This window comes from Cervus elaphus, chromosome 16 (genome assembly GCF_910594005.1).
Source record: "Cervus elaphus chromosome 16, mCerEla1.1, whole genome shotgun sequence".
In the NCBI taxonomy this organism is placed as follows: domain Eukaryota; kingdom Metazoa; phylum Chordata; class Mammalia; order Artiodactyla; family Cervidae; genus Cervus; species Cervus elaphus.
Genome location: NC_057830.1, coordinates 40,156,669 through 40,181,462, shown reverse-complemented (window position 1 = coordinate 40,181,462; position 24,794 = coordinate 40,156,669). Strand labels below are relative to the sequence as shown.

Here is a 24,794-nt window from a genome sequence, read left to right as displayed (position 1 = left end):
GGAGGCCAGCAGTGGGGAATTTCTTACACTCCCTGGGGTCTTGTGGTCAGAGGTTCTCAGCCACAGTCCAGGAGGGCAAGGCTGAAGGGACGTACGCTTAGCCAGTATGATCTTTCCCACCCATTCCTTCCAAACCATTGATTGCAACATCTGTAAACAGAGAAAGGAAATAGAACACAGGAAAAGCAGGGTTTGGGGCGGGGAGGTCAGGGTGGCTTGGAGCTCCAGATCAGAAGAAACACTTCCATGAGGTCGCCATGTGTATTCTTAGAGAAGAAACCATTCCTTGGAGAGCAAGCCTATGTCACAGGGAGAGCCCTACCGTGTGATGTCTGGGTGGAGCAGCATATATGCGGCAGAGACACAATTACCTTCTACTTATAGACCCAAAGGGCAGCGCTTCCGCCATGTATTCTCGGAAGGAAATCAGGCACCCATATGTCAGGGCTTTAATTTTACTCTCTGACTCCCTCCCTGCAGAAGACCTCATGCTTCTATATTAAGACCCAAACTTCTTTGGCTAATGAGGACTTTCAGGACATACCAAAAGTAATTGCAGTTGACCTTTGAACCATGCAGAGGTTAGGGGCACTGACCTCTGCGCAGTTGAAAATCCAAGAACTGCTATCTCAGCCTCAGAAACAAAAGAGTTCAGAAATGACTCACCCAAGGGCAGGAAACTGAAACTGCTTGGATAGAATCGGGACACGAGCAGCCCTAATTCTCTTGATTCCACGTATTGTGATCTCTAATCAAACACAAACTTTTCCCCACACTGAGTCAATTTAAAAGCTATAAGATGAAATATGTAGAGGTACTATGTTAACTGGAAAAAAAAAATCCATGTATAAATGGACCCATGCATTTCAAATCCGTGTTGTTCAAGGGTCAACTACATAAAGGAACATTAGCACCCCTGAGTTCTAGCATAGTCCTTTCTTTTTTTTTTTTGATATGGACCATTTTTGACCAGGTTATTAAATCTGCTACAATAATGCTTCTGTTTTATGTTTTGGTTTTCTGGCCATGAAGCATCTAGGGTCTTAGCTCCCTGACCAGGGATTGAACCTGCAACCCCCTGCAATGGAAGGTGAAGTCTTCACCACTGGGCTACGAGGGAAGTTCAAATTGTCCTTTCTTTTGAAATGGATTGAACAACTCTTTCCCTAAACAGTTTCAAATGTGACTAGGCCATGGATTATGACATGAAAAAGCAGCCCAACAGATTTGTGATGAAGACTAGGGGAAAGACAGAAAAGGGTGAGTCGCTCAGTCGTGTCTGACTCTTTGCGACCCCATGGGCTGTAGCCCACCAGGCTCCTCTGTGCATGGGACTCTCCAGACAAGGACACTGGAGTGGGTTGCCATTCCCGTCTCCAGGGGACCTTCCCGACCCAGGAATGGAACCCAGGTCTCCTGCATCACAGGCGGATTTTTTATACTGTCTGAGCCACCGGGGAAGCCCTTCTGAAGACTGCGGGAGGTACCAGGAAGGACACATACTGGGGGTCAGGTGGCCCCAGTCAGCACCCCCGTTCCCCAACTTCATCCTGGACAAGTCATGCGAATGCAGAGCCTCGGCTTCCTGACTCAGAAGAAGGAGGGTACTCTGCCTGGTACCTTTTTCTACCAACTTCAGCTTTTGTGTCCCTAACAGTGATCATCACACTTGAGAGCTGGAAGGACACCTAGAGGTCAGCCAGACTGGGGCCTCTCAGGCTGATGGCACACAATCCCTTGGGGACCTGTTAACACGCAGATTCTTACACAATTGTCACTCTCCCATGGGCCCCGGATTTGGCACTGACTGCAGATGCTGCCAGCCCTCTAGGGGATGTGGTGCAAAACTCTTGTAGGGATGGGATTCTGAGCACGGACACCCTGCACTCCCACCAGGCCCAAGTCTGTGGTCCCTCGGGGGAGGGGTGGGGAGGTGGCTGCCGTGTTGAATGGCAGGGGCCTCCCTCTCTTCGTTTTTTTTTTCTCTCCTCTCTTCGTTTTCAAAATTGCTCACTCTGTTCCCTCTACCCGCCCAGCTCAGGTCTGAGCAGGAAAATGAGAGCCAGCAGCAGCAGACAGAGGGTTCTGGGTTAGGGTGGGAATCAAGCAAAGGAACAAAAAGGAGGAGGCTGGTGAGCACAGGGGGATGAACGGCAAGGCTTCTGTTGGCTCCGGCGTGGGCCAGTCTGGGGCTCTGCTCTGCTCTGGTGCAGGAATTCATATGGCACTGGGGACAGAGCCACAGACTGAGGGCGGGAAAGGACAGCGGAGGCTCCGGCTCACATGGCCCAGAAGGCCTGACATCACGCAGCTGGTTAGAGGCATGGCTGGGTCTAGAGACCAGGTCTCATGACTCCTGGGCCAAGAACTTGTGTCTCCACACTCACCATCTTCCTAGAGATGTTCAGCATGTATAGCATACTGGTACATACCCATATGCCACAAGCAGAGAGACGGCATGCCGTCTAGAGAGAAGCCTGGGCACCACAATGCAGACCCAGTGCAGCCCAAAATAAAGTAGAATAGACTAGAAGAAAATATATTTCTACATGAGCTCAGCACCCAACACCTGCAGCACCCCAAGCTCCCTGCAGAGCACAAATGTGCTGAGAACACACTGAAACCATCGACTGAAGGTCAATGGCGGGGCACTGGTTCCCAGAATGAAGTTTGTTTCTGAACGCTCGAGGTGTCAGGGGCAAGAGAGCAGGCTTGGAGAGGGTGAGGTGGGCCAGGGCCTCTGGGAGGGGAGAACGCGGTCTGCAAAGGTAAAGGAGCCCTCCAGCTAGGGGGAGCCCTGCCCCCAGGACCATGTGGCCGCTCGGCTGTGTCTAAGTGGCCCTGTGAGTCTGGGTCCCATCTGGACCCCCGTGGGTTGGCGGGCTGGGGCAGGGAGGGACGGCTCACCTGTGGCAGTCATGCCAGATCCAGGCATGGCGCCCATTCTTGGGTCGGAAGTCGGACTGGCCATTGTTGTGGATCTGGGAGGAGAAGCGCAGGAGCCGCCGGTAGCCCGTGGTGGGGTTGGTCTGGGCGGCCGAGGCCGAGAGGCAGTTCTCCTCCATGGCGCACTGCAGCATGAACATGGGCCGGTCCTCCAGGTAGGTGCTCTGCTGCACGATCTCTGCGTTGAGGACCAGGTCAGGGGCGGCTGGGAGCAGGGCAGACACAGGGTTCAGAGCAGGCCGGAGACCCCACGCCCCTTCCCACCTAGGTTTCCTCTGATTCCCGAGCAGTGGCCGGCCTGCCTCCCCACTGAGCGTCTGGAACTGGCTCTCGTGGTCTCCCCTGTCCGGGTCAGGGATGACAGCCCCCAACCCCGTCCCCCTTCTCTGAGAGCCCTCTGCACACCTCTGCGGACCTCGGTGTGTGCGTACAGGCTTGGCGGCTCAGTCATGTGCGACTCCCTGTCATGTCTGCAAAATACTTCAAGCAGTGCAATCTGGGTAATGGGTCCATGAGGCTTCATCATATTAATATGATTCTATCTCCTTTAGAATAATCTCCTGGAGTAAGAGGCAAATTTGGCCTTGGAGTACAGAATGAAGCAGGGCAAAGGCTAATAGAATTTTGCCAAGGGAATGTACTGGTCATAGCAAACACCCTCTTCTAACAACACAAGAGAAGAGTCTACATATGGACATCACCAGATGGTCAACACTGAAATCAGATTGATTATATTCTTTGCAGCCAAAGATGGAGAAGTTCTATACAGTCAGCAAAAACAAGACCAGGAGCTGACTGTGGCTCAGATCATGAACTTATTGCCAAATTCAGACTTAAATTGAAGAAAGTAGGGAAAACCACTAGACATTCAGGTATGACCTAAATCAAATCCCTAACGATTATACAGTGGAAGTGAGAAATAGATTTAAGGGACTAGATCAGATAGATAGAGTGCCTGATGAACTATGGACGGAGGTTCTTGACATTGTACAGGAGACAGGGAGCAAGACCATCCCCTTGGAAAAGAAAACTGGCTGTCTGAGGAGGCCTTACAAATAGCTGTGAAAAGAAGAGAAGCCAAAAGCAAAGGAGAAAAGGAAAGATATACCCATATGAATGCAGAGTTCCAAAGAATAGCAAGGAGAGATAAGAAAGCCTTCCTCAGTGATCAGTGCAAACAAATAGAGGAAAACAACAGAATGGGAAAGACTAGAGATCTCTTCAAGAAAATTAGAGATACCAAGGGAACATTTCATGCAAAGATGGGCTCAATAAAGGACAGAAATGGTATGGACCTAACAGAGCAGAAGATATTAAGAAGAGGTGGCAAGAATACACAGAAGAACTGTACAAAAGAGATCTTCATGACCCAGATAATCATGATGGTGTGATCACTCACCCAGAGCCAGACATCCAGGAATGTGAAGTCAAGTGGGCCTTAGGAAGCATCACTACGAACAAATCTAGTGGAGGTGATGGAATTCCAGTTGAGCTATTTCAAATCCTGGAAGATGATGCTGTGAAAGTGCTGCACTCAATATGTCAGCAAATTTGGAAAACTCAGCAGTGGCCACAGGACTGGAAGAGGTCAGTTTTCATTCCAATCCCTAAGAAAGGCAATCCCAAAGAATGCGCAAACTACCACACAGTTGCACTCATCTCACACGCTAGTAAAGTAATGCTCAAAATTCTCCAAGCCAGGCTTCAGCAATACGTGAACCATGAACTGCCAGATGTTCAAGCTGGTTTTAGAAAAGGCAGAGGAACCAGAGATCAAATTGCCAACATCTGCTGGATCATTGAAAAAGCAAGAGAGTTCCAGAAAAACATCTATTTCTGCTTTATTGACTATGCCAAAGCCTTTGACTGTGTGGATCACAAGAAACTGTGGAAAATTCTGAAAGAGATGGGAATACCAGACCACCTGACCTGCCTCTTGAGAGATCTATATGCAGGTCAGGAAGCAACAGTTAGAACTGGACATGGAATAGCAGACTGGTTCCAAATCAGGAAAGGAGTCTGTCAAGACTGTATATTGTCACCCTGCTTATTTAACTTCTATGCAGAGTACATCATGAGAAACGCTGGGCTGGATGAAGCACAAGCTGGAATCAAGATTGCCAGGAGAATAACCTCAGATATGCAGATGACACCACCCTTATGGCAGAAAGTGCTAAAGTGCTTCTTGGTGAAAGTAAAAGAGGAGAGTGAAAAAGTTGGCTTAAAGCTCAACATTCAGAAAACTAAGATCACGGCATCCGGTCCCATCACTTCATGGCAAATAAATGGGGAAACAATGAAAACAGTGACAGACTTTATTTTTTGGGGCTGCAAAATCACTGCAGATGGTGACTGCAGTCATGAAATTAAAAGACGCTTGCTCCTTGGAAGAAAAGCTATGACCAAACTAGACAGCATATTAAAAAGCAGGGACATTACTTTGCCAACAAAGGTCTGTCTAGTCAAGGCTATGGTTATTCCAGTGGTCATGTATGGATGTGAGAGTTGGACTGTGAAGAAAGCTGAGCGCCAAAGAATTGATGCTTTTGAACTGTGGTGTTGGAGAAGACTCTTGAGAGTCCCTTGGACTGCAAGGAGATCCAACCAGTCCATCCTAAAGGAGATCAGTCCTGGGTGTTCATTGGAAGAACTGATGTTGAAGCTGAAACTCTAATACTTTGGTCAACTATTGCGAAGAGCTGGCTCATTGGAAAAGACCCTGATGCAGGGAAAGATTGAGGGCAGGAGGAGAAGGGGACGACAGAGGATGAGATGGTTGGATGGCATGACTGACTCGATAGACATGAATTTGAGTAAACTCTGGGAGTTGGTGATGGACAGGGAGGCCTGGAGTGCTGCAGTCCAAAGGGTCACAAAGAGTCAGACACCGAGGGATTGCACTGAACTGAACTGAATCTTCTTTAGAGTGGCTTGAGATTTTCCATAATAAAAAGCAGACAATAACAATGAATAGGGGCTTCCCTGGTAGCTCAGATGGTAAAGAATCTGCCTGCAATGCAGGAGACCAGGTTTCAATCCTTGGGTTGTGAAGATCCCCTGGAGAAGGGAGTGGCAACCCACTGCATTATTCTTGCCGGCAGAATGCCATGGGCAGAGGAGCCTGGCAGGCTACAGTCCATGAGGTCGCAAAGAGTCGGACACGACAGTGACTAACACTTCCAACTTCTAACAATGAAATCATGCTACCCAGAGAGAGAACACTCTTAATACTTTGGTGTGATTCTTTTGGGAATTACAAATGTATTTCCTACCATGTGTAATACTGTATGAAGATTTGTATTACATACAATACTACTTATATTGTATTAGTCTGTTAATGCTGCCTCTCTTAAAACAAATCTTGACATATTCACTTGTTAATAAATATCCATTACAATATTTAATTCATAACCCTAACCTATACTTTATTTATTTATTTTTAAACTAATTAATTAATATTACTTCTTAATTTTTGACTGCATGTGTCCTTGTTGCCGTGTAGGGCTTTCTCTAGCTGCGGAGAGTGGGGTCTACTCTCTAGGTGCGGGTGTCAGGCTGCTCACTAAAGTGGCTTCTCCAGTTGCAGAGAATGGGCTCTAGGCGAGAGGGCTTAGTGGTCTGGTGGCACGTGGGGTCTTTCTGGAACAGGGACTGAACCCATGTCCCCTGCATTGGCAGGCACATTCTTAACTGCCTGGACCACCAGGAAAGTCCTAACCCTTACTTTTATTTATTTACTTATTTTTTCTAACCCTTACTTTTAGATACATGGGTTGCTTGGAACTTATCACAGTTAAAGATAAAGCGGTGATAAACATCCTGTAGTAAATCTCTGTGTGTAACTTTAATTGTTTCTTTAGAATATATTTCTATAAACTGCTGGGGGGCAGGTTGCATACCTTCAAGGCTCTGATATATACCCAGTTCTACCAGTTTCCCCTTGGACTGTTGCTCCACGGAGAGTTTTCACTCAGGTACCTCTTTTAAAACTAGCTTGACTTAGTCAATTAGCACAACGTACATAGCAGGTGTTAAAAAAAAAATCACCAGTGGTTACAATCTATGTTTAGTAAACAGTTATATTAGAAGGATTAACTTCTTTACCAAAGGATTAACTGTGTCTCTCTTTAAAAGTGAGATTCTACTGAACATTTCTAGTGTACCTAAATTCACAGGAATGTAGTATACGAATCATTAATGACAAGACCCAGAGAATTCCCTGGTGGTCCAGTGGCTAAGACCTTGCCTTCCGATGCAGGGGATGTGGGTTCGATCCTTGGTTGAGGAACAAAGACCCAAAGACCCCACATGCCTCGCAGCCAAAAACAAAAACAAAAAACAAAAAAAACATAAAACAAAAGCAATATTGTAGCAAAATTAATAAAGACTTATAAAAAATGATGCACATCAAAAAAAAAAAAAATCTCAAAACAAGCAAACAAATCTTCAAACCTAAGACCCATCCACCTTTTATTTTCTGATGCTTGCAAATTTCTGAGGTGAGTGTCCTCTGTGACCTTTGCTTCTCTCCTGTTCACCACTGCCTGGAGCAATTCTGCCCGGCCTGGGTCCCCTCCCAGGCTGTCTGTGGAGCCCAGTAGGTTTTCAGGATGCACGACTGCTGATGCTGAGTGTTGAGCGCACAGTTTAATGAGGGTGTTGTGGCCTCTTTTCATGATCTGTCCACTAGTCAGTACTCAATGGACAATCCCTTTGCCTCCCTCTGCACTGGTCAATGGGGTCTCCATCAGGCTCTCTTCTTTCTGGGAGGAGGCCAGCCCTATCACCATCTCAGGAGTCTCAAGGTAACATGGTCTGACTTAGCTGGTAGCCCATTCTCAACACCTGCCATGTGGAGAAGGAAATGGCAACCCACTCCAGTACCCTTGCCTGGAAAATCCCACGGACAGAGGAGCCTGGTAGGCTATAGTCCATGGGGTCTGCAAAGAGTCAGACATGACTGAGCAATTTCACTTAGGGTACTAGATTAGGCCAGCCTTTGTTTTACCACCTGTATCTAGCCATGGAAGATTTTAGTTTGTTCAAGAGTTCACCCGAGGGACTTCTCTGGTCTGGTGGTTAAGACTGCCTCCCAATGCAGAGGATGCAGGTTTGATCCCTGCCTGGGGAGCTAAGATCCCACATGCCTTCGGGCCAAAAATCTGAAACATGAAACAAGCAACACTGTAACAAATGTGATAAAGACTTTAAAAATGTTCCACATTAAAAAAAAAAAAAAAGGCTTACCCTAAAAAAAAAAAAACAAAACACACACCTGCCATGAACGAGATCTTGACCTCCCTAATACCCAAAGCATCCCCCACTCTGTGCGACCCTATGGCCTGTAACCCACCAGGCGTCTCTGTCCATGGGGTTTTCCAGGCAAGAATACTGGAGTGGGTTGCCATCCCCTCCTCCAGAGGATCTTCCCAACGCAGGGATCAAACCTGGGTCTCCTGCATTGCAGGCAGATTCTTTACTGTCTGAGCCACTAAGCAAGCAGAAGGTTGCTAGAAGAATGTATTTTCTCTTTCTGAATAAAGTATGAAGCCAGGTCAGCATTCCTGGCCCCAGTGGCTCTTCCTCCCCCTGCAGACTCTGACTGATGCCTTCAGCACAAGCAGAGGGGTTCTTTGAGCAATAGCCCCATGAAGGTAATTTTTGGTCTGCCGTGAGCATGTGGAGGGCCCTGTTGGTCTCATAATTCTTGGTCCTCATAATGAAAAATTCCCCTTTGACCTCAGTATCTAGGACAGTAGGCTTCTCTTGACTCTTGGGTTTGTTTCTACCTCATGCATGGTGGTGGTGGTGGTTTAGTTGCTAAGTCGTGTCCTATTCTTGCGATCCTGTGGACTGAAGCCTGTCAGGCTCCTCTGTCCATGGGATTCTCCAGGCAAGAATACTGGAGTGGGTTGCCATTTCCTTCTCCAGGGGATCTTCCCGACCCAGGAATTGAACCTGGGTCTCCTGCATTGCAGGCAGATGATTTACCAACTGAGTTATGAGGGAAGCCCAGGCATACTGTGAATTATATTAAAGACCACGTTTCTCTCTTTCCTCTGGCTGGTAGGAAGCTCACTGTACAATGATGATGTATATGACTCTATGACAGTAAATGTATGTGCTAGGCTAAGTTGCTTTGGTGTGTCCAATTCTGCGTGACCCCACGGACTGCAGCCCGCCAGGCTCCTCTGTCCATGGGATTCTCCCGGCAAGAATACTGGAGTGAATCGCTGTGCCCTCCTCCATGGAATCTTCCCAGTCCAGTGATTGAACACGTCTTTTACATGTTCTGCACTGAAAGGCAGGTTTTTTTCTTTTTTATCACTAGCACCACCAGGGAAGCCCAGTAAATGTATAGGTCTCTATAATATATAAATTTTTATTAATCTCTATCAGTTCCAGTTTGAGCCACTCTCATTTTGCCAATACCTACTTTTTAAAAATTATATATATATATATTATTTTAAATATTTATTTATTTGGCTGTACCAGGTCTTAGTTGCAGCATGCAGAATCTTCAGCTGCAGCATGTAGCATCTAGTTTCCTGACCAGGGATCAAACGCAGGATACTAGCATTGGGTGCATGGAGTCTTAGCCACTGGACCATCAGAGAAGTCTCCCTACTTTTTTTAAAATCTGCTTTTATCTTATGCTACCTTGAATTTTATTTAGGCTTATATTATCTGAGTTTCTTTTTTGATAAATGGTATATTAAAAATATAAATAAATTATTAAGCTGAGAAAAGACTCCTGATGAGGATGAGACCACATCTCTCTGCCTGAGGGTCTGGTAAGGGTGGTACTCTCACTTTTTCCTCGCAGAAAGGATGCAACAATTTATAATGTCTCCCCAGAGAAGCTCACGCTGGGGTTGACAGTCCTGCTTTACAAGGGTTATGAAGTGCTGAATGGGTCTAAAAGGGGAGAAGTGACTGAGTTCAAGTTTAATCTCCCTAGTTCTCCATGATGGTAAACGACAGGGCATCGCTGTTTCTTAAGCACTTGCATGTGTCAAAGTTGTCACATGTAATTTCCAGTCTCTAGGAAAAACAACAAAGACTGTGGATCATAGCAGTGAACTAACTTTGCCAAGATCAGCTAGTAAACGGCAGGCAATACATGGTCTGGAGTCCTTTGGCCAGGCTCAGGGCCTCTCCCACCTCCCTAGTCCACAAGGAAATCCTTTGATAAGGTAAGGAGGGTGGGATCCAGAGAATAACACACCCACAAGGCTGTCAGCTGGTCCTTTCAGCTTGGAAGGGAAGCTACTGAGATGGCCATTCTGAATTCTGGCCAGGGTGGGGATGGAGGTGGGGGTGGGGGTTCCCTTCTATATTGTCAAGCTCTCTAGGATTCCCAGGGAGTCACTAGGAGGTTAAATCACCCTGTGTGTGTGACAACAAAAAATGATCTATGTCTATGTCCTTTTTTTTTTGACCATGTCACACAACATGTGGGATCTTAGTTTCCTGACCAGGGATTGAACCTATATCCCCTGCATTGGAAGCGCAGAGTCTTAACCATTGGATCTCCAGGGAAGTCCCAGGAAATGATCTGTGGGGCAGGGCAGAAGGAAGGAAGCTGACCCACCAAGCAGTGTGTGTTTCACTGCTAACCCAGAAGCCAGCTCCCAGGAGACCAAGTTCTTAGTCACTTAATTCTCCTAAGGCCACTTAAATAATCTACAGTGACCCTGCCTTTGAACCGAAGGCTCCCAGACTCCCAACTCCTCCTTCTAGCCTTCTCCACTATTATCAGGCAAGATTCCAGGGGTGCCTATGGGGGTAGTTCCTCTTGCCCCTGATTCTTCTCACTTAACAAGAATCCATCCCTGCTCTCCATTTTGCTCGGCTCATAGCAGAAACCCCAAGCAGAGCCTTGCAGGGAAGACTCTGTACAATGTAAGTCCAGTAAGACTCTGTGCCCCTCCTGGAGCCTGGCAGGACAGTGACTTTTGATAAATGTTACATTAAAAATATAAATAAATTATTAAGCTGAGAAAAGGAGCTCTCACTTTCCGAGCAGGCGACTCCAGCCCCGTACCGCGCTCCTCCCTCAGGGCAGGCCACGTCCTCCCCATCGTGCCGGCAGTGCGCCAGGGACAGCTCCGTTCCCGAGCACTTCACACCGCTCATGACCACCTTGTTGGCGTTGATATTTCCATGCCAGTACCAGGTCTCCTGCGTGAACCAACAACAACAAATAGCCAGCACATCACCTTGAATTGTCACTTTCCCACATTCGATCAAATTTCAGCCTCACCAAAACCCCCAAGGCTTTATGATCCCATTTTTCAGATGGAGACAGCCAAGACACAGTGACCCAAGTCATGCAGTTTGTTGGTGGCAGCACAGATGGGGCCCACCGCCCGCACTTGGATTCTGCCCCTCTCCCCTTTTGGAAAGCACAGCTGAGAGTGTGTGAGGGGTACTGCCTGCCCCCTCCTCCCGAGCCCTGGGCAGACATTACTAATCTATCACAGCACTCTCCTCTAAGCCTGACTGTGCTCCCAGAATCCTTCTCAACACTGTGCTCCAGGGAGACACCACCAACTGATCAGGATTGGCGGAGAGAAGAAATCTAGTCACATTTGTCAACAGCTCCATCTTCATACATCTCATTGGTTCTGTTTTTCTAGAGAACCTACACACCCCTCACCCTCTAGAGAGAAAACTGGGGCCTTGGGAAGGGATAAAGCTTGCAATCAGGACACTGAGGTCAAGGGTAGGCCCATCTCACAGCCTCCGCTGTGAGAATCAGGTGTCTTAGGAAAGAGCTGACAGGGAACAAAATTAGCTGGATGGCCACTCTGTTGCAATGAGCACTGTTCTTCTACACTCCATGGAGAACCAGTGAGTGCCTTGGCTGGTCATAAGCAGGATCAGCAGACACATGATGTGGCTGTGCAAAGTCAGGCTTCCAGAGGGCCCTGGGTACCAGAGGCCTGCCCCTTCCTTCTGGATGGTTTGGGGAGTTGCCACAAGGCTGCCTGGCTGAGTTCTCCCATGTCGCTACTAAGAAACCCCTTCCTCAAGCAGCCACCCAGGGCACAGGGGCTGAAGTCGGGGTTAGCAAAGTGAGATGGGGGGGTGCTCTGGACATTTTCCTGTTCTGGGAGAACCTTAAGAAAGGTGTTTATAGAGCCTGGATACTGAGGACCTGGGACTATTTATTCCATGTTCAGAGAGGCTGGGAAAGGTGGCAAGTCATTATGTAGCCAGCTGGTGGGGGTCCAACTGGGAAGTGACCTCCGGCCTCCTGGCTCCCACTCCTCTTGCCCCTGGCCTCTTTCTGACAATGTTCCATCCCAGGATGGGGTCCAGAGGGCAATGATTTTTTAATCCAAAGCACTGCTTGTCTTTCTTCTGTTCCTTTCGGATGGAGTGGGAGCCTAGCTGCCCTTGGCTGAGTCCCTCCTGAGCTGGTGGCAGGAGGAGGTGCAGCGGCTCTGAAAGGGTCCTGAAACAAGGCCTGGGGACCCGCCAGCCAACCAAGGAGAGGATGCATGGATGTGGACACAGCGAGGAAGCATGTTGTGGGAAGAGGGGCCGGCAAGGGAGCGGGCTAAGACAGGGGTCCCCAGCCCCCTGGTACTGGTCTGAGACCTCTTAGGAACTGGGCCACTCAGCAGGAGGTGAGTGATGAGTGACGGGTGAGTAAGCGAAGCTTCATCTGCCTCTCCCCATTGCTCTCCATCACTCACATTACTGCCTGAAGCATCCACCCCGCCCCGTCCCTGTCTGTGGAAAAGCTGTCTTCCACAAAACCATTCTCTGATGCCAGAAAGGCTGAGGACCACCGAGCTAAGGCGTCTGGGGTGCTGGGTTGGGTGGTCTCCACATGCCCCCCCATAGGACTGAGTGGCTTCCCCCTGCAAAAGGCAGGTCGGGACACCCCAGAATGAGTCCCTGGCATGGCCAAGCCCAGTGCACAGAGCTGAGACCTGAAACCAGAGTGCAGAGAGCGCGTGACCCACGCAAGGACTCGGGGCTGCAGGGGGCAGAGCACTGGAGGACAGGATGAGGTTTTTCCTCCAAGTCCATGGCTCTCTACCTCCTGGGAGTCACAGAAGGTGGGGGCTGACGAGAGATAGGCAGGATTGGACTGGATGCAGGGTTCAAGGCCCTGCCCGGAGGGGTGAGGGTGGGGGCTTCTCACCTGGAAGGCATTGCTGGCAAACCCCAGGCCTAGCTGCCGGCAGACGACCATGGCCTCCACAATGCCCCAGTTCTCGCCGCACACCATGCCCCACACGAGGGACCCGTTCCTCTCCACCAGCACCTCCACTCGGCCCTCGTAGGGGTTTCGGCCCCCGTTCAGGCGCAGCTGTGGAGGGAAAGGAAGGCATGGTCACTGGGAGGGGAAGGCAGGTTGATGCCCCACTATGGAACTGCCTTCAGTCTCAATCTCCCCAAGGCAGGGGGTCCTCCTGCGACACAGAACCCCGGCATCACTGAGCACCTGCTGTGTGCCGGGCATCGTGCCCAGCAGGGTCTTCTGCGTTAGGTGCCCCTCCCCTGCCCTCCCACAGCCATCCGAGGACCCTAGATGCCAATGCAGCTGGGGAGACCCACTGACCCACTATAGACCCACTGACCTCACAGTAGAATCTGCTTCCGCTGCCCATGGGCCCACCAGGTGGGTGGGTCTCAGATCAGATACTTGGAAAGGTGCAATAAGGAGCCTTAAAATGGTAGAATCCCCCAACTCTTTCTGGGACCATTTCCTCCTCCCCACACCCTCTCCTGTACCTGGGTTCCAGCTCCTGATTGCATCTCTTCCCACAACACCCTCTGCTGTCCTTTCCAGAAGAACTCTTACTTGACAGTCCCACCTGGCACCTCGGAGACCCCAAATCTAACTGGTCCTCTTTTTCTCTCTACACCTAAGCCTGTGCTTGACTCCCCCTCATTCTCTGTTTCAATGAAAGGCACTGCCCCCTCCCCGGGGGCAGCAAACCATGTAGGGTGAATGCAGGGACCACAGTGTGTACACAAGGGAGCACAGCTGTGTGCCCAAGAAGTCATATTTACAAATACAGGCAGAGGGATGGATTTGGACTGCAAGCAATAGTTTGCTGATCCTGAATCTATTCTGTTACACAAGCCGGAAATCTAGGAGCGAGCGTCAACATCGCCCTCTTTCTTATCCCTTACATCAGGAGCTCCCAACCGACCCCCTCCACCCCTGCCTGTTAGGAACTGGCATCCAGCAGGAGATGAGCAGCGGGAGAGCAAGCAAAGCTTCACATCTATATTTGCTCCCCATCGCTCTCCCATCAGCCCCAGATGGACCGTCTGGTTTCAGGAAAACAAGTTTAGGGCTCCCACTGATTCTGCATTATGGTGAGGTATATAATTACTTCATTATATATCACAAGGTAATAATAATGAAATGAAGTGCACAATAGAGGTAATGCACTTGAATCATCCAGAAACCATCCCTCCCCCACCAACCCATCCTGGTTGGTGGAAAAACTGTCTTCAGTGAAACTGGTCCCTGGTGTCAAAACGGTTGGGAACTGATGCCCTACATCCCATCAGAATCTCCCTCCATGGATTTTATCCCCCAAGTCCCTCCCACTCACACTTGTCCCTACAGCCCTCCTCACCCTCCTCCCCTTGCCTCTCCTCTTGCCTTCACTGACCTGTTCTCCCTGCAGAAGCCAGAGTCACTTCTGAAAAACACCCGATCACGTTCCTCCCCTAGGACACGTCCATGGTTTGCTTCACTACTTCCCTCCTCACATGTCTCTCTGCTCCCTGTTATCCTACCTCCAGGCACACAGCCTCCTTTCAGTTTCCATGGCGACCTAACTCTCCTGCCCAAGGTACACAGACAGTCTCATTTCACACTGAAGTCTGTTACACACAGAGGCCCCTTTGCTTTTGGCTGGTCCCACTCATCTTCCCAATTCTATAGCCGACGTGGCACTTCTCTCCAATGGGGGTCAGTGCCCACTTACAGTCTCTCTCGACATCTCCTTCTTAGCATTCTTGACAATTATGATTAAGCTAATTTATAATTTTACAAATCAACGGCTGCCTCTCTGATGATATATAAAAGCCAAAGAGCAGAGCTGTGTTGGTCGGGTCACTGGGGATCAATAACCAAGGCGGCAACTCTCAGATGTTAAGTACGCACCACAGCTCCTTTTGGAATGGATGAATACAATACCAGGCTTACAGAATGAAAGCATGGACCAACACATGGGCCCAAGCCCATAAAGGGAAGCAGGATAAGGTATTCGGATTAAGGACTGGAATTTGGGGGAAGGGCTCTGAAAATGCAGTCCTTAATCCAAATACCTTATCCTGCTTCCCTTTATGGTTCTAACAATTCGTCCCTTTGAGATAAGACTTAATACTCCGGGAATCTTCAGCTGTTTGTTTGCCAGTCCTTAGCAACAGCACAACCCTTAAGTCATAGGTCTTAATTCCTATGGACTTGGGGGCTGGGAGGGTCAGCCGGCAAACAGACAAGTCGAGGGCAGTCCTGACCTTAGATCTATCTACCAGGGCTGAGCCGATGCATAAATAGCATATATGGTTTCTGTAAAATGCTCAAACAGGGCCTGGCACTCAGGGAATGTGGAGAAACCTCAGACATCACCACAGCAATGATCGTCATTAGGGTGGGAGTCCCAGCAGAAAGCAACCTTTCTTCAGAGGACCTAGAAGAGGTCAGAGCAGGTAGGAAGAGGGCTGGCCCTCAGAAGACTGACATTTGTCTTCCTGAGTGCCTCTGGGCTGGAGGAAACCCCAGCCCAGGCGCTGGACATTGGCTATGGATTGCACATCACCTGTGACTAACATATCTTTGTTGTTGTTGTTTAGTCACGCTTGTGACCCCATGGACTGTAGCCCACCAGGCTCCTTTGTCCATGGGGTTTCCCAGGCAAGAAAACCAGAGTGGGTTGCCATTTCCTTCTCTAAGAGATCTTCCCAACCCAGGGATTAAACCCGCATCTTCTGCATTGGCAGGCAGATTCTTTATTGCTGAGCCACCAGGGAAGCTGGATCTATGTAAAAACAAATAAGCAGGCAGAGCCATGGAGAAAGTCCTAGAAAGGCCTGAGCCTCAATGGGAGGCAAGCCAGCCAGCTCCAACATCCACAGGAAGGCCAGCAGTCCTTGGGGAGGTGTACCTTCAACCCACTGGGATGTCTCCAAGTATCTTCAAGCCATCCCCTCTGCTCATTTGAGATCTATTGAATACCTGTATTTCATCCTTTATGTGCTTACTGAACTCTGCCAGTAATGTTGGCATCTCCTCAGAAATGAATTGTGTGTAATTCACCAGATCCATTTATTCATCCAGTATTTATTTGGCTTTTACTGTGTGACAGGAGTGGGCTTCCCAGGTGGCTCAGTGGTAAAGTATCCGCCTGCAATGCGGGAGACTCAGGAGACACGGGTTTGATCCCTGGGTTGGGAAGATCCCTTGGGGGAAAGAATGGCAACCCACTCCAGTATTCTTGCCTGGAGAATCCCATTGACAGAGGAGCCTGGCAGTTTACAGCTATGAGGTTGCAAAGAGTCAGACAGGACTGAACTGATTTAGCAGGCACGCGTGAGACAGGAGGAGTGCTGGGAAATTCACAGGCAAACTCTCAGAGTGCTTACCATGTCCCCCGCCCTATGCAAGCCCTTTATGGACATTCAGTCCTCACAGCATCCCTAGGAGGCAGTGGTACCCTGTTATCCCCATTTCATAGATGAGGGGAGTCTCAGATGGAGTAAGCATCTCTTCACTACCATATTAGACCACCTCCAAACCATCCACCTAAGCCCGCTTCTTCAAGGGTGCTTTTGTCCCAAAGTAGGAATCACTGAGCCAGAACAGAGGACCAAATTGGTGCCTTACAGTCAGGATAGAGAACTCCTCCTGCTGGGAGGTTGGGGTCCTGAAGCTTGGGCCCCATGTTCTGAGGCCTTTATAGTAAATCCCCTACATAGGAAGTAAATCCCCTTCAAGTTGCAGATTTTCAAGGATGCGAATGTGCCCGTGCATGCCAGCTGCCATACTGTACTACTGTATTTTCAAGGTACTGTACAAGAGTAAAAATGTTTTCTTTTTTTTTTCTTTTTCTGACTTCTTTTTTTTTTTTTCTATTTATTTTTTTTTTATTAGTTGGAGGCTAATTACTTCACAATATTTCAGTGGGTTTTGTCATACATTGATATGAATCAGCCATAGAAAAATGTTTTCTTTTTTGTTTGTTTTTTATGTATTATTTGTGTGAAAAGTATCATAAACCAATTACACTACAGTACTAATAAATAGCCAATTGCTCTAGCCTGGGTACCCAGGCTAACTTTGTTGGACTTACAAACAAATTGAACTTACAAACCCACTCTGGGAACAGAACTGGTTTGTATGTAGGGGACTTACTGTATTGTCCACTGGAGTCAGACTGGGTCCTGAGGCTTAGGATACTAAAGCTTTAATCACTAAAGTGTTAATCACTCAGTTGTGTCCGACTGTTTGTGACCTCATGGACTAAAGCCTGCCAGGCTCCTCTGTCCGTGGAATTCTCCAGGCAAGAATACTGGAGTGGGTTGCCATTCCCTTCTCCATGAATCACTAAAGCAGTTAATTTTGTGCCTTGTGGAAACCATCTCGGGTTGCCTCCAAGCATCTATAGCTGTGGCAAGGAGTGGTGTGCCAGCCCCTCACACACACACACCCTCCCACCTGCCTGGTCTCCTGTGTCTTTGGCCTCCTGGACTGATTTGGCCTGGAGGCCACTGTGTCCAGGACAAACGACAGTAGGGACTGTGATGGTGACCACAGCTCTAGGCCACAGGCTGAGCCCCTAATGGGCTCAGGATGAGCTTGCATCCTGATTTAGGGAGACTGGAGCCTTCCCTCTCTTTGGGAAGTCCAGATTCTCTCCCTTTCCCCTCCGCGTGGTTTCCGAGTCCCAGCACCAAGGCTGGTGGAGCCGCAGGCCTGCATAGAGGTTGCACCCTGGGGCACCGGAAGCCATAGGCAGGGACCCCTGCTGGGGGCTAGGTTAGCACTGAAGTTCAGAATGTCCCTGATAGCTTAGGTGGTAAAGAATCCACCTGCAATGCAGGAGACCTGGGTTCGATCCCTGGGTTGGGAAGATCCCCTGGAGAAGGGAAAGGCTACCCACTCTAGTATTCTGGCCTAGAGAATTCCATGGACAGTCCATGGGGTCACAAAGAGTCGGACACGACTGAGCAGCTTTCACTTCACTCAGAATGCCAGTGGGTGGTGCTGATGGATAATTGGTTTATTATTGTTTTTTATTTTGCTAGGGACTGTGCCCTGCCTTATTGATTGCACTGGGGTCAGCTAGCTCCCTCTGCTGCCCCTCTCCTAGCATCTCCCCCCCAAAAAAACAGACTTCATTTTGTTACCCTAAAGTCTGCAAAAATTCGGATTGGGGAGCCTGAAGAATTCTGAGTCCAAACTTTTTCCTGCTACCAGCAGGCAGCGGGGCTCCCAAGTTTGAGTCTCAAAATGAAGACTTGAGTCTTACATGAGACTCACTTATGCTGAGTCTCAATATGAAGGCTCCTGTCTCTAGGGCTCTCTTTGGGAGGGCCCCTGTCCTTTGTCCCCCACTGTCTGTGCAGCCCAGGTTGCTTGGCCAGGTACTCCTGTCCTAGGTTCTAGAGCCAACGGGAGTCTGAGAGGCTCTGGCTGAAGAACGTGTCTGTACACTGACTCTGAGGCAAGGAAAACATAAGGCCTTCAGTGGGAGCTGGGGCGTCTCCTTGAGACATTTCCTAAAGCTTCACGCTGTGGCCATGCCGCCAAGGCTGAGCAGGCCTGGAGCAACCTCTGTAACAGGGGGCAGGGTTTCATCGCCCCTGGAAGAATCCAGGCACCTCAAGATGTTTTGGGGGCCTTTTCTCATTTCCTAGAGGAGACTGGGGGTTTCAAGAGAGGCTGGCCATGAAGTTCAAACTCAGCCCAATACATAGCTCTCCATTCCCAGGGCTCCCCTCCTGGGCACCCCATTTCAGAAGTGGCCTGGCTCGAAGTTCCAGTATCCATGGAACCCCAAAAGGGCTCGGGGTCAGCCAGGAGCCTCTGGCCCACACCCTCTCCACCTCATTACCCCTCAAGGATGCCAGGGGAGGTCCATCCTTCTCCAGATTTCTTAAAACAATCCCAGGCATTTCTTTTTTCCTGTTCCTGTGGTTCTTGGTGGCAGCAGTATGCGGTTTGAAAGAAGGGAGTGACGTGCAGGAAGCATGAATAGAGAAAACAAAACACCTACCTCCAGCCAGTGGGGCATGGTGAGGCAGCCCTGTGTTTTGATAAGGTTGTGGTTCACCAGTCCTTCACCTGTTTTTGGAGGTGGCAGGTAGGAAGCGAGGTAACAGGACCCAGGTGTTAACAGGCAAGCAAGCATGGGCACTCTCCAACTCACATTCCACACGTGGGCGTGGTCCTGCCACCCAGATGTGCCAGGCCCACAGTTCAGAGGAGAATCGGAGGTCAGTAAGGCCGCCAGGGGACCCAGTGTGGACTAGCTCACCTGGGAAACCCACCTGCCACCCCCCGAGCCTCTCCACCGTGGCATGTCTCCCCAGCAATGAAAGAAACACAGCTTGGCTGTGGCTGGCTGGATGACACCTCCCAGTTTCATGTCTGTGAGTTTCATTTATTAGTCATTCAATAAAAAGCCAATTTCTTAAAGAACTGGGGGTTGGAAGGCAAGCTAGGAGTCTCCTCGCTCACCTCCTTATTTTCCAAGGAGGAAACGGAAACCTGGGAGACTAATTAAGGAATCAGCCAGTGAATGACAGGAATGAACTGACTTCCCAGTCTTTGCGGCCCCATGGACTGTAGCCCGCCAGGCTCCTCTGTCCCTGGGATTCTCCAGGCAAGAATACTGGAGTGGGTTGCCATTTCTTCCTCCAGGGAATCTTCTTACCCAGGGATCGAATCTATGTCTCCTGCATTGGCAGGCAGATTCTTTACCACTGCGGATCTTTTACTACTGGGGAAGGAAGCCCTCCCAGGGGATAGAAATGGCCAGATTCAGGCATAAAGCTTTCCCACACCCCAGGCTTGAGTACAGGGCTCACCTTCTAGAGCCTGCAGGGCCCCTGAAAGGATGAGGGTGTTTTGTGCTAGGAGTGTGGTGCCCCCACTGGCATGACTGGGCACACAGCCTGGCTCAGCTCCACCCACCATAAAGCCCTTGTGGAAAACCTCATTTTCTTTGGCCTATGGCTTTCATTTGGGTTGAAAGCCCCATTCCACCCAAGTCCAATCTGTCTGAAGTAAATGGTACCCCAGTGCACGGGGACTCTTGGCACGCCAGCTTTTAGAGCTCTATTATGGCTCTTTTGGAATGCTGCTCAGCAATTAGAGATGGCAAGCCTTTCCCACAGCTGTGGGGCTGTGGCCCACACCCCTGCTCACTTACAAGCAAATGTTTGGCTCAGCGGAGAGCTGTCGAGTTCACGTTTTTAGCCCCATGGGGCAGTAAGCTGCTGTGGCTGACCAGTTCAGTAGTGTCTTTGACATGATGATGCCAAGGTCAAGAAGAAGTGTCAGAGCCTGGCTAGAGAGCCGTCCTGTACCCCAACATGTCTGCATTTGCTTATTTTAAAAAATAAGCCCTCAAGAAGCTCTTCCAATGTGCCAGCCTGGTGACCAAATTCATGGTTTAGCACAGAGCATTAGATAGGATGTACTGGGGCTTTTTGGAGGATGGGCTAAATCTCCTAGCAAAATCATGTTGGTTATCCCTGTGGGAAAAGTCACCCATATGAGGGTACATGATGCAGGTTTTTAGAGACCCTGTCTCAGGAAGGGAGAGGTGTGTATCAGATATAACGCTGTTAAGGTTTCCTTTTCTTTCCCTCTGGAAACCAAAGTACGGTCTTCAGTCCCCAAATCCTGTCTACATCGTGCTTATATCTGTGTGCTTTACAGACCAGCTGTGGTTCCTCTGGGTCCTTGGAAAGGGCCGTTGCCAAGGGGACCACAGGTGCTGCAGTCCTTGAATCCTTCGCAGGAAGCACTGAGTTGCAATCACACTGTATGTCCGGCCACAGAGTACGGCGAGACACACAGAGGATCCCGAACATCTGAGGACAGTGGAGCTTATCCATGTGTCTTTTCGTCTGGCACCTCCACCAAAGCCAGGCGACAGCCACCGAAGGTGACAGCAATGTAGCCCAGCAGCTTTCTGAGCTCATCATCAGAGTACCTGTTGGCAAGCTTCAGCCTGAGACCATCTGGTCTACCCTTTCTGCGGATTCAACGACCAAAACATAACAGTCCCCTCTGGGCATCCAGGCTCCTCACCTTTTTCTGGAAGCCCATGGCGGGGATGTTACATCTCACAGCAGCATCTTCCTCATGATTGCAGCCCTGAGACTCAGCATTGAACTTGCAGTCTATGAGGGACTTCTCATTCCCCGTGCACTCGATTTCATTGAGGTGGATGGGTCCTATCCCTGGGAATGAAAAATGAACATGCACTATGAAAGCTTCCACAAGAAAGTTTCTACAATGGGAAAGGAAGTGCCAGACAGTAAGAACATGCCTCTCCCATCCTCAGAATGCTCCCAACTGCCTCCCACAAGAGCTCAATGACCCAGGCCTCTCCTACCTGGAGAGAATGTTGTCTTGGGAGTCACTTCTCCCACAAGAACAAAGGTTATTACTAATTTATGTGACCTTGACCAATGCACTCAGCCTCTCTGAATGTTGGTTTTCTCACTGAAATAGAGGAGCTGATCTAGAGGGCATCTAAGTTCCCTTCTCAACTTGTACACTCTGTGTATTGATGAATCCTAAGGGGGCAACTCTCACAGGGTAGTCAGACTCCCTGCAGGAAAGAGATGGCATTCTCAGATTGGATGCTCTGAGTTACAGAAAGGAATTTTAAAAATAAAGATATGAACAAAGCATGAGGGAATCACAAAATTGCAATGGATAGTCCATTGTGTGGGCTAATACCACCCCCAGGCCTGCAGGAAAGAAAAGTGTCAGTCACTCAGTCATGTCTGACTCTTTGTGACCCTGTGGACTGTAGCCCACCAGGTTCTTGTGTCCATGGAACACTCCAGGCAAGAATACTGGAGTGTGTGGCTGCTCCCTTCTCCAGGGATCTTCCCAAATTAGGGATCGGACCCAGGTCTCCCACATTGCAGGCAGATTCTTTACCATCTGAGCCACCAGGGATGAGGGGAGGATGTTAATATCTGGTCCAGGAGAACAAAAGAGCTTTGTGGGGAGGTCACCTGTTAAGAGCCGTTACCCTCAGTGAAGGGACACAGCGACCCGCAGGGAGAATAAAGACCCAGCTCCTCCCCACCTCCAGTCTCCCCCAGTGTTCCCTGCTGGCCACACCCAAACCTGCCTCCCAGGCCCCTGAACCACATGGGCAAGGAGGAGTGTGGAGCTGCAGGGGCAGACAGAAGACACCCACAGGGACCCCTAATGAGCAGGTGGGAAGCTTTCCGTGCAGGCACTGGGATGGCAAGGGGGAAGTCCCCGCTGCTGGGGAGAGGGAATTCCCAGCTTGCCAGCATTCAACTCAACTCACCTCACCAAACCACGTCTCCCCTGTCTAGCCCAGCAAGCTGGACCCAGGCCTAGCTCTTTATGGGAGCTCTGCGCTGCTCCGACCCCACCTTGGAACCTGCCCTGATCCGTGATCTCCTCTCTCTCTTGATCTTCACCATCATCCTCTGGTTTGGGTCCATCCCTCAGCACTCATCTGATCCCATAAAACCTCCCATCTTTATGACGACCCTCCCCTGGCCCCACACCTCCTTCTGGCCTGTCACTTTCCTCCCCTTCAGGGAGAACTTGAAAGAGTCATTTGCTTTTGTTCTTTCTGCTTTCAGCAGGAGGACCTTTCCTAATCTGCTTCTCCACAGCATCTCCCTAACTCAGGAAGCAGCACCTCCATCCTCCTGGCTCTTGCCAGAACCCAGAGGCATCACCTCCTCCTCTTTCATCCACAGACAAGCAATCCATCATCATGTCCTATTCACTCCCCCCAAATCTCAGTGCTTCTCATTTCTGCCACCACCACACTCATCTAACTCTGTCACCTCCCATTTGGACAAATGACATCGCTTCAAGTCTTCCTCCTACTTGCTTATTCCAAAATATTCCCTACGCACAACCCAAGAGATTTTTTAATGCATGTTTAATCATGTCACTCCCCTGTCTTAATCCCTGTAACAGTATCTCACTGCAGTTCAGGGTACAATTAGTTCCCAAATGGTACAAACAGGGACCGGCCTCCACAAAGAGTCCCAGCTATGCTTGCTCCTCCCCAGCTTGACTACATGTCTCTCCTTTGGCTATTCCCTCTGCCTGGACCCTCTTCCTCCTTCTCCTCAGCAGTCAGCTCCTGCTCAACCTTCAGGGCTCAGGTCTGATGTCACTTCAATGGCACAACCTTTCTAAGCCTCATTGAAGCTGGGTCCCCTCAGGTCACCTTCACTGAGCACTCCACTTCATGCTGTATTCTGGTGGCTCTCTGTTCAATGTCTGTCTGATCCCCCACTGGGCTGGAGGTCCCACAAGGGCAGGCATTACATCTATGTTCCTTGGGGATTACCAACCAGAGACTAGCAAATAGGAGGTGCTGCAAACAGTGTCTGAATGGACACCCTTGACTTCAGTAAGTGTCTGTTGATTGTCAGCCTCTGTCAGCCTCTGTTGGGGACTCACAGAAGAATACAACAGTCCCTGTCATGACAAGCTCACAGTTCATGCCTGGGGGATGTAGACACTTAAGACAGACTTGTAATATAATGTGGTACATGATAAAGATGGAGGTGACTCTCTTCACTTTGGAGCCCCAAGGAGGGACCCTTGGCTCTGGGTTTCTGGAGACACCTAGGATCTAGACTCTGAGGCCAAAAATTAACTTCTAGGAGCAACCCACTGTAATGGGTAAGAGCCAAGTTTCCATTTCCTTGGAAATTCATAAATGAAGAAACTTCCAATTCCTTGGAATTTCATAAAATTTATAAAAACACATCAGTCAGGACTTGCCTGATGTTCCAGTGGTTGAGAGTCTGTGCTTCCACTGCAGGAGGCACGGGTTCGATCTCTTGTTGGGAAACTAAGATTTCACATGGCACATAGTGCAGCTCCCCCGCCAAAAAAAACCCCAACAAATACATCAGTCACTAGGGCTAGAAACACCCAAGGACTCAGAGCAGAAACACTGTGCAAAATACAGATTCCAAACAGAGACTCTGAAGCAAGCAGGGCCATGGCTCATGAACTAAGATGGGCTCAGAAACAGGCAGCAACCTAGGACTCGGACGTGCAGTTAGAGCAGAGGCTTGTTAGATGATTATGAGGATGATGGTGATGGTGGTGGTGATAATGGTGCTGGTGGTGATAGTGATGATGGTAGTGGTGATGGTGGTTATGATGGTGGTGATGACAATGATGGTGGTGATGATGATGGTGGTGGTGGTGATGGCGGTGGTGACGGTGGTGGTGATGAGGATGGTGGTGATGACAATGATGGTGGTGATGGCAGTGGTGATAAGGATGGTGGTGATAATGGTGGTGATGACAGTGATGGTGGTGGTGGTGATGATGGTGGTGGTGGTGATGATGATGGTGGTGATGATGATGGTGGCGGTAGTGATGATGGTGATGAGGATGGTGGTGATAATGGTGGTGATGACAATGATGGTGGTGGTGGTGATGATGGTGGTGGTGGTGATGATGATGGTGGCGGTGGTGATGATGACGGTGGTGGTGGTGATGATGGTGGTGGTGGTGATGATGATGGTGGCGGTAGTGATGATGGTGATGAGGATGGTGGTGATAATGGTGGTGATGACAATGATGGTGGTGGTGG

General features: G+C 49.4%; 1 protein-coding gene across 1 annotated transcript in view; it reads right to left on the bottom strand.

Moving 5' to 3' along the window:
* The window catches only part of LOXL2 (lysyl oxidase like 2), a 110,165-nt gene that overhangs the window by 12,812 nt on the left and 72,559 nt on the right, over positions 1-24,794 (bottom strand). Inside the window, exons 7-10 of the mRNA XM_043870655.1 lie at positions 21,254-21,405; positions 13,109-13,276; positions 10,965-11,130; positions 2,908-3,151 (exon numbers count right to left, since the gene is read on the bottom strand). Of these exons, the coding sequence (XP_043726590.1) occupies positions 2,908-3,151; positions 10,965-11,130; positions 13,109-13,276; positions 21,254-21,405 (730 nt within the window). The remainder of the gene's footprint in view (positions 1-2,907; positions 3,152-10,964; positions 11,131-13,108; positions 13,277-21,253; positions 21,406-24,794) is intronic.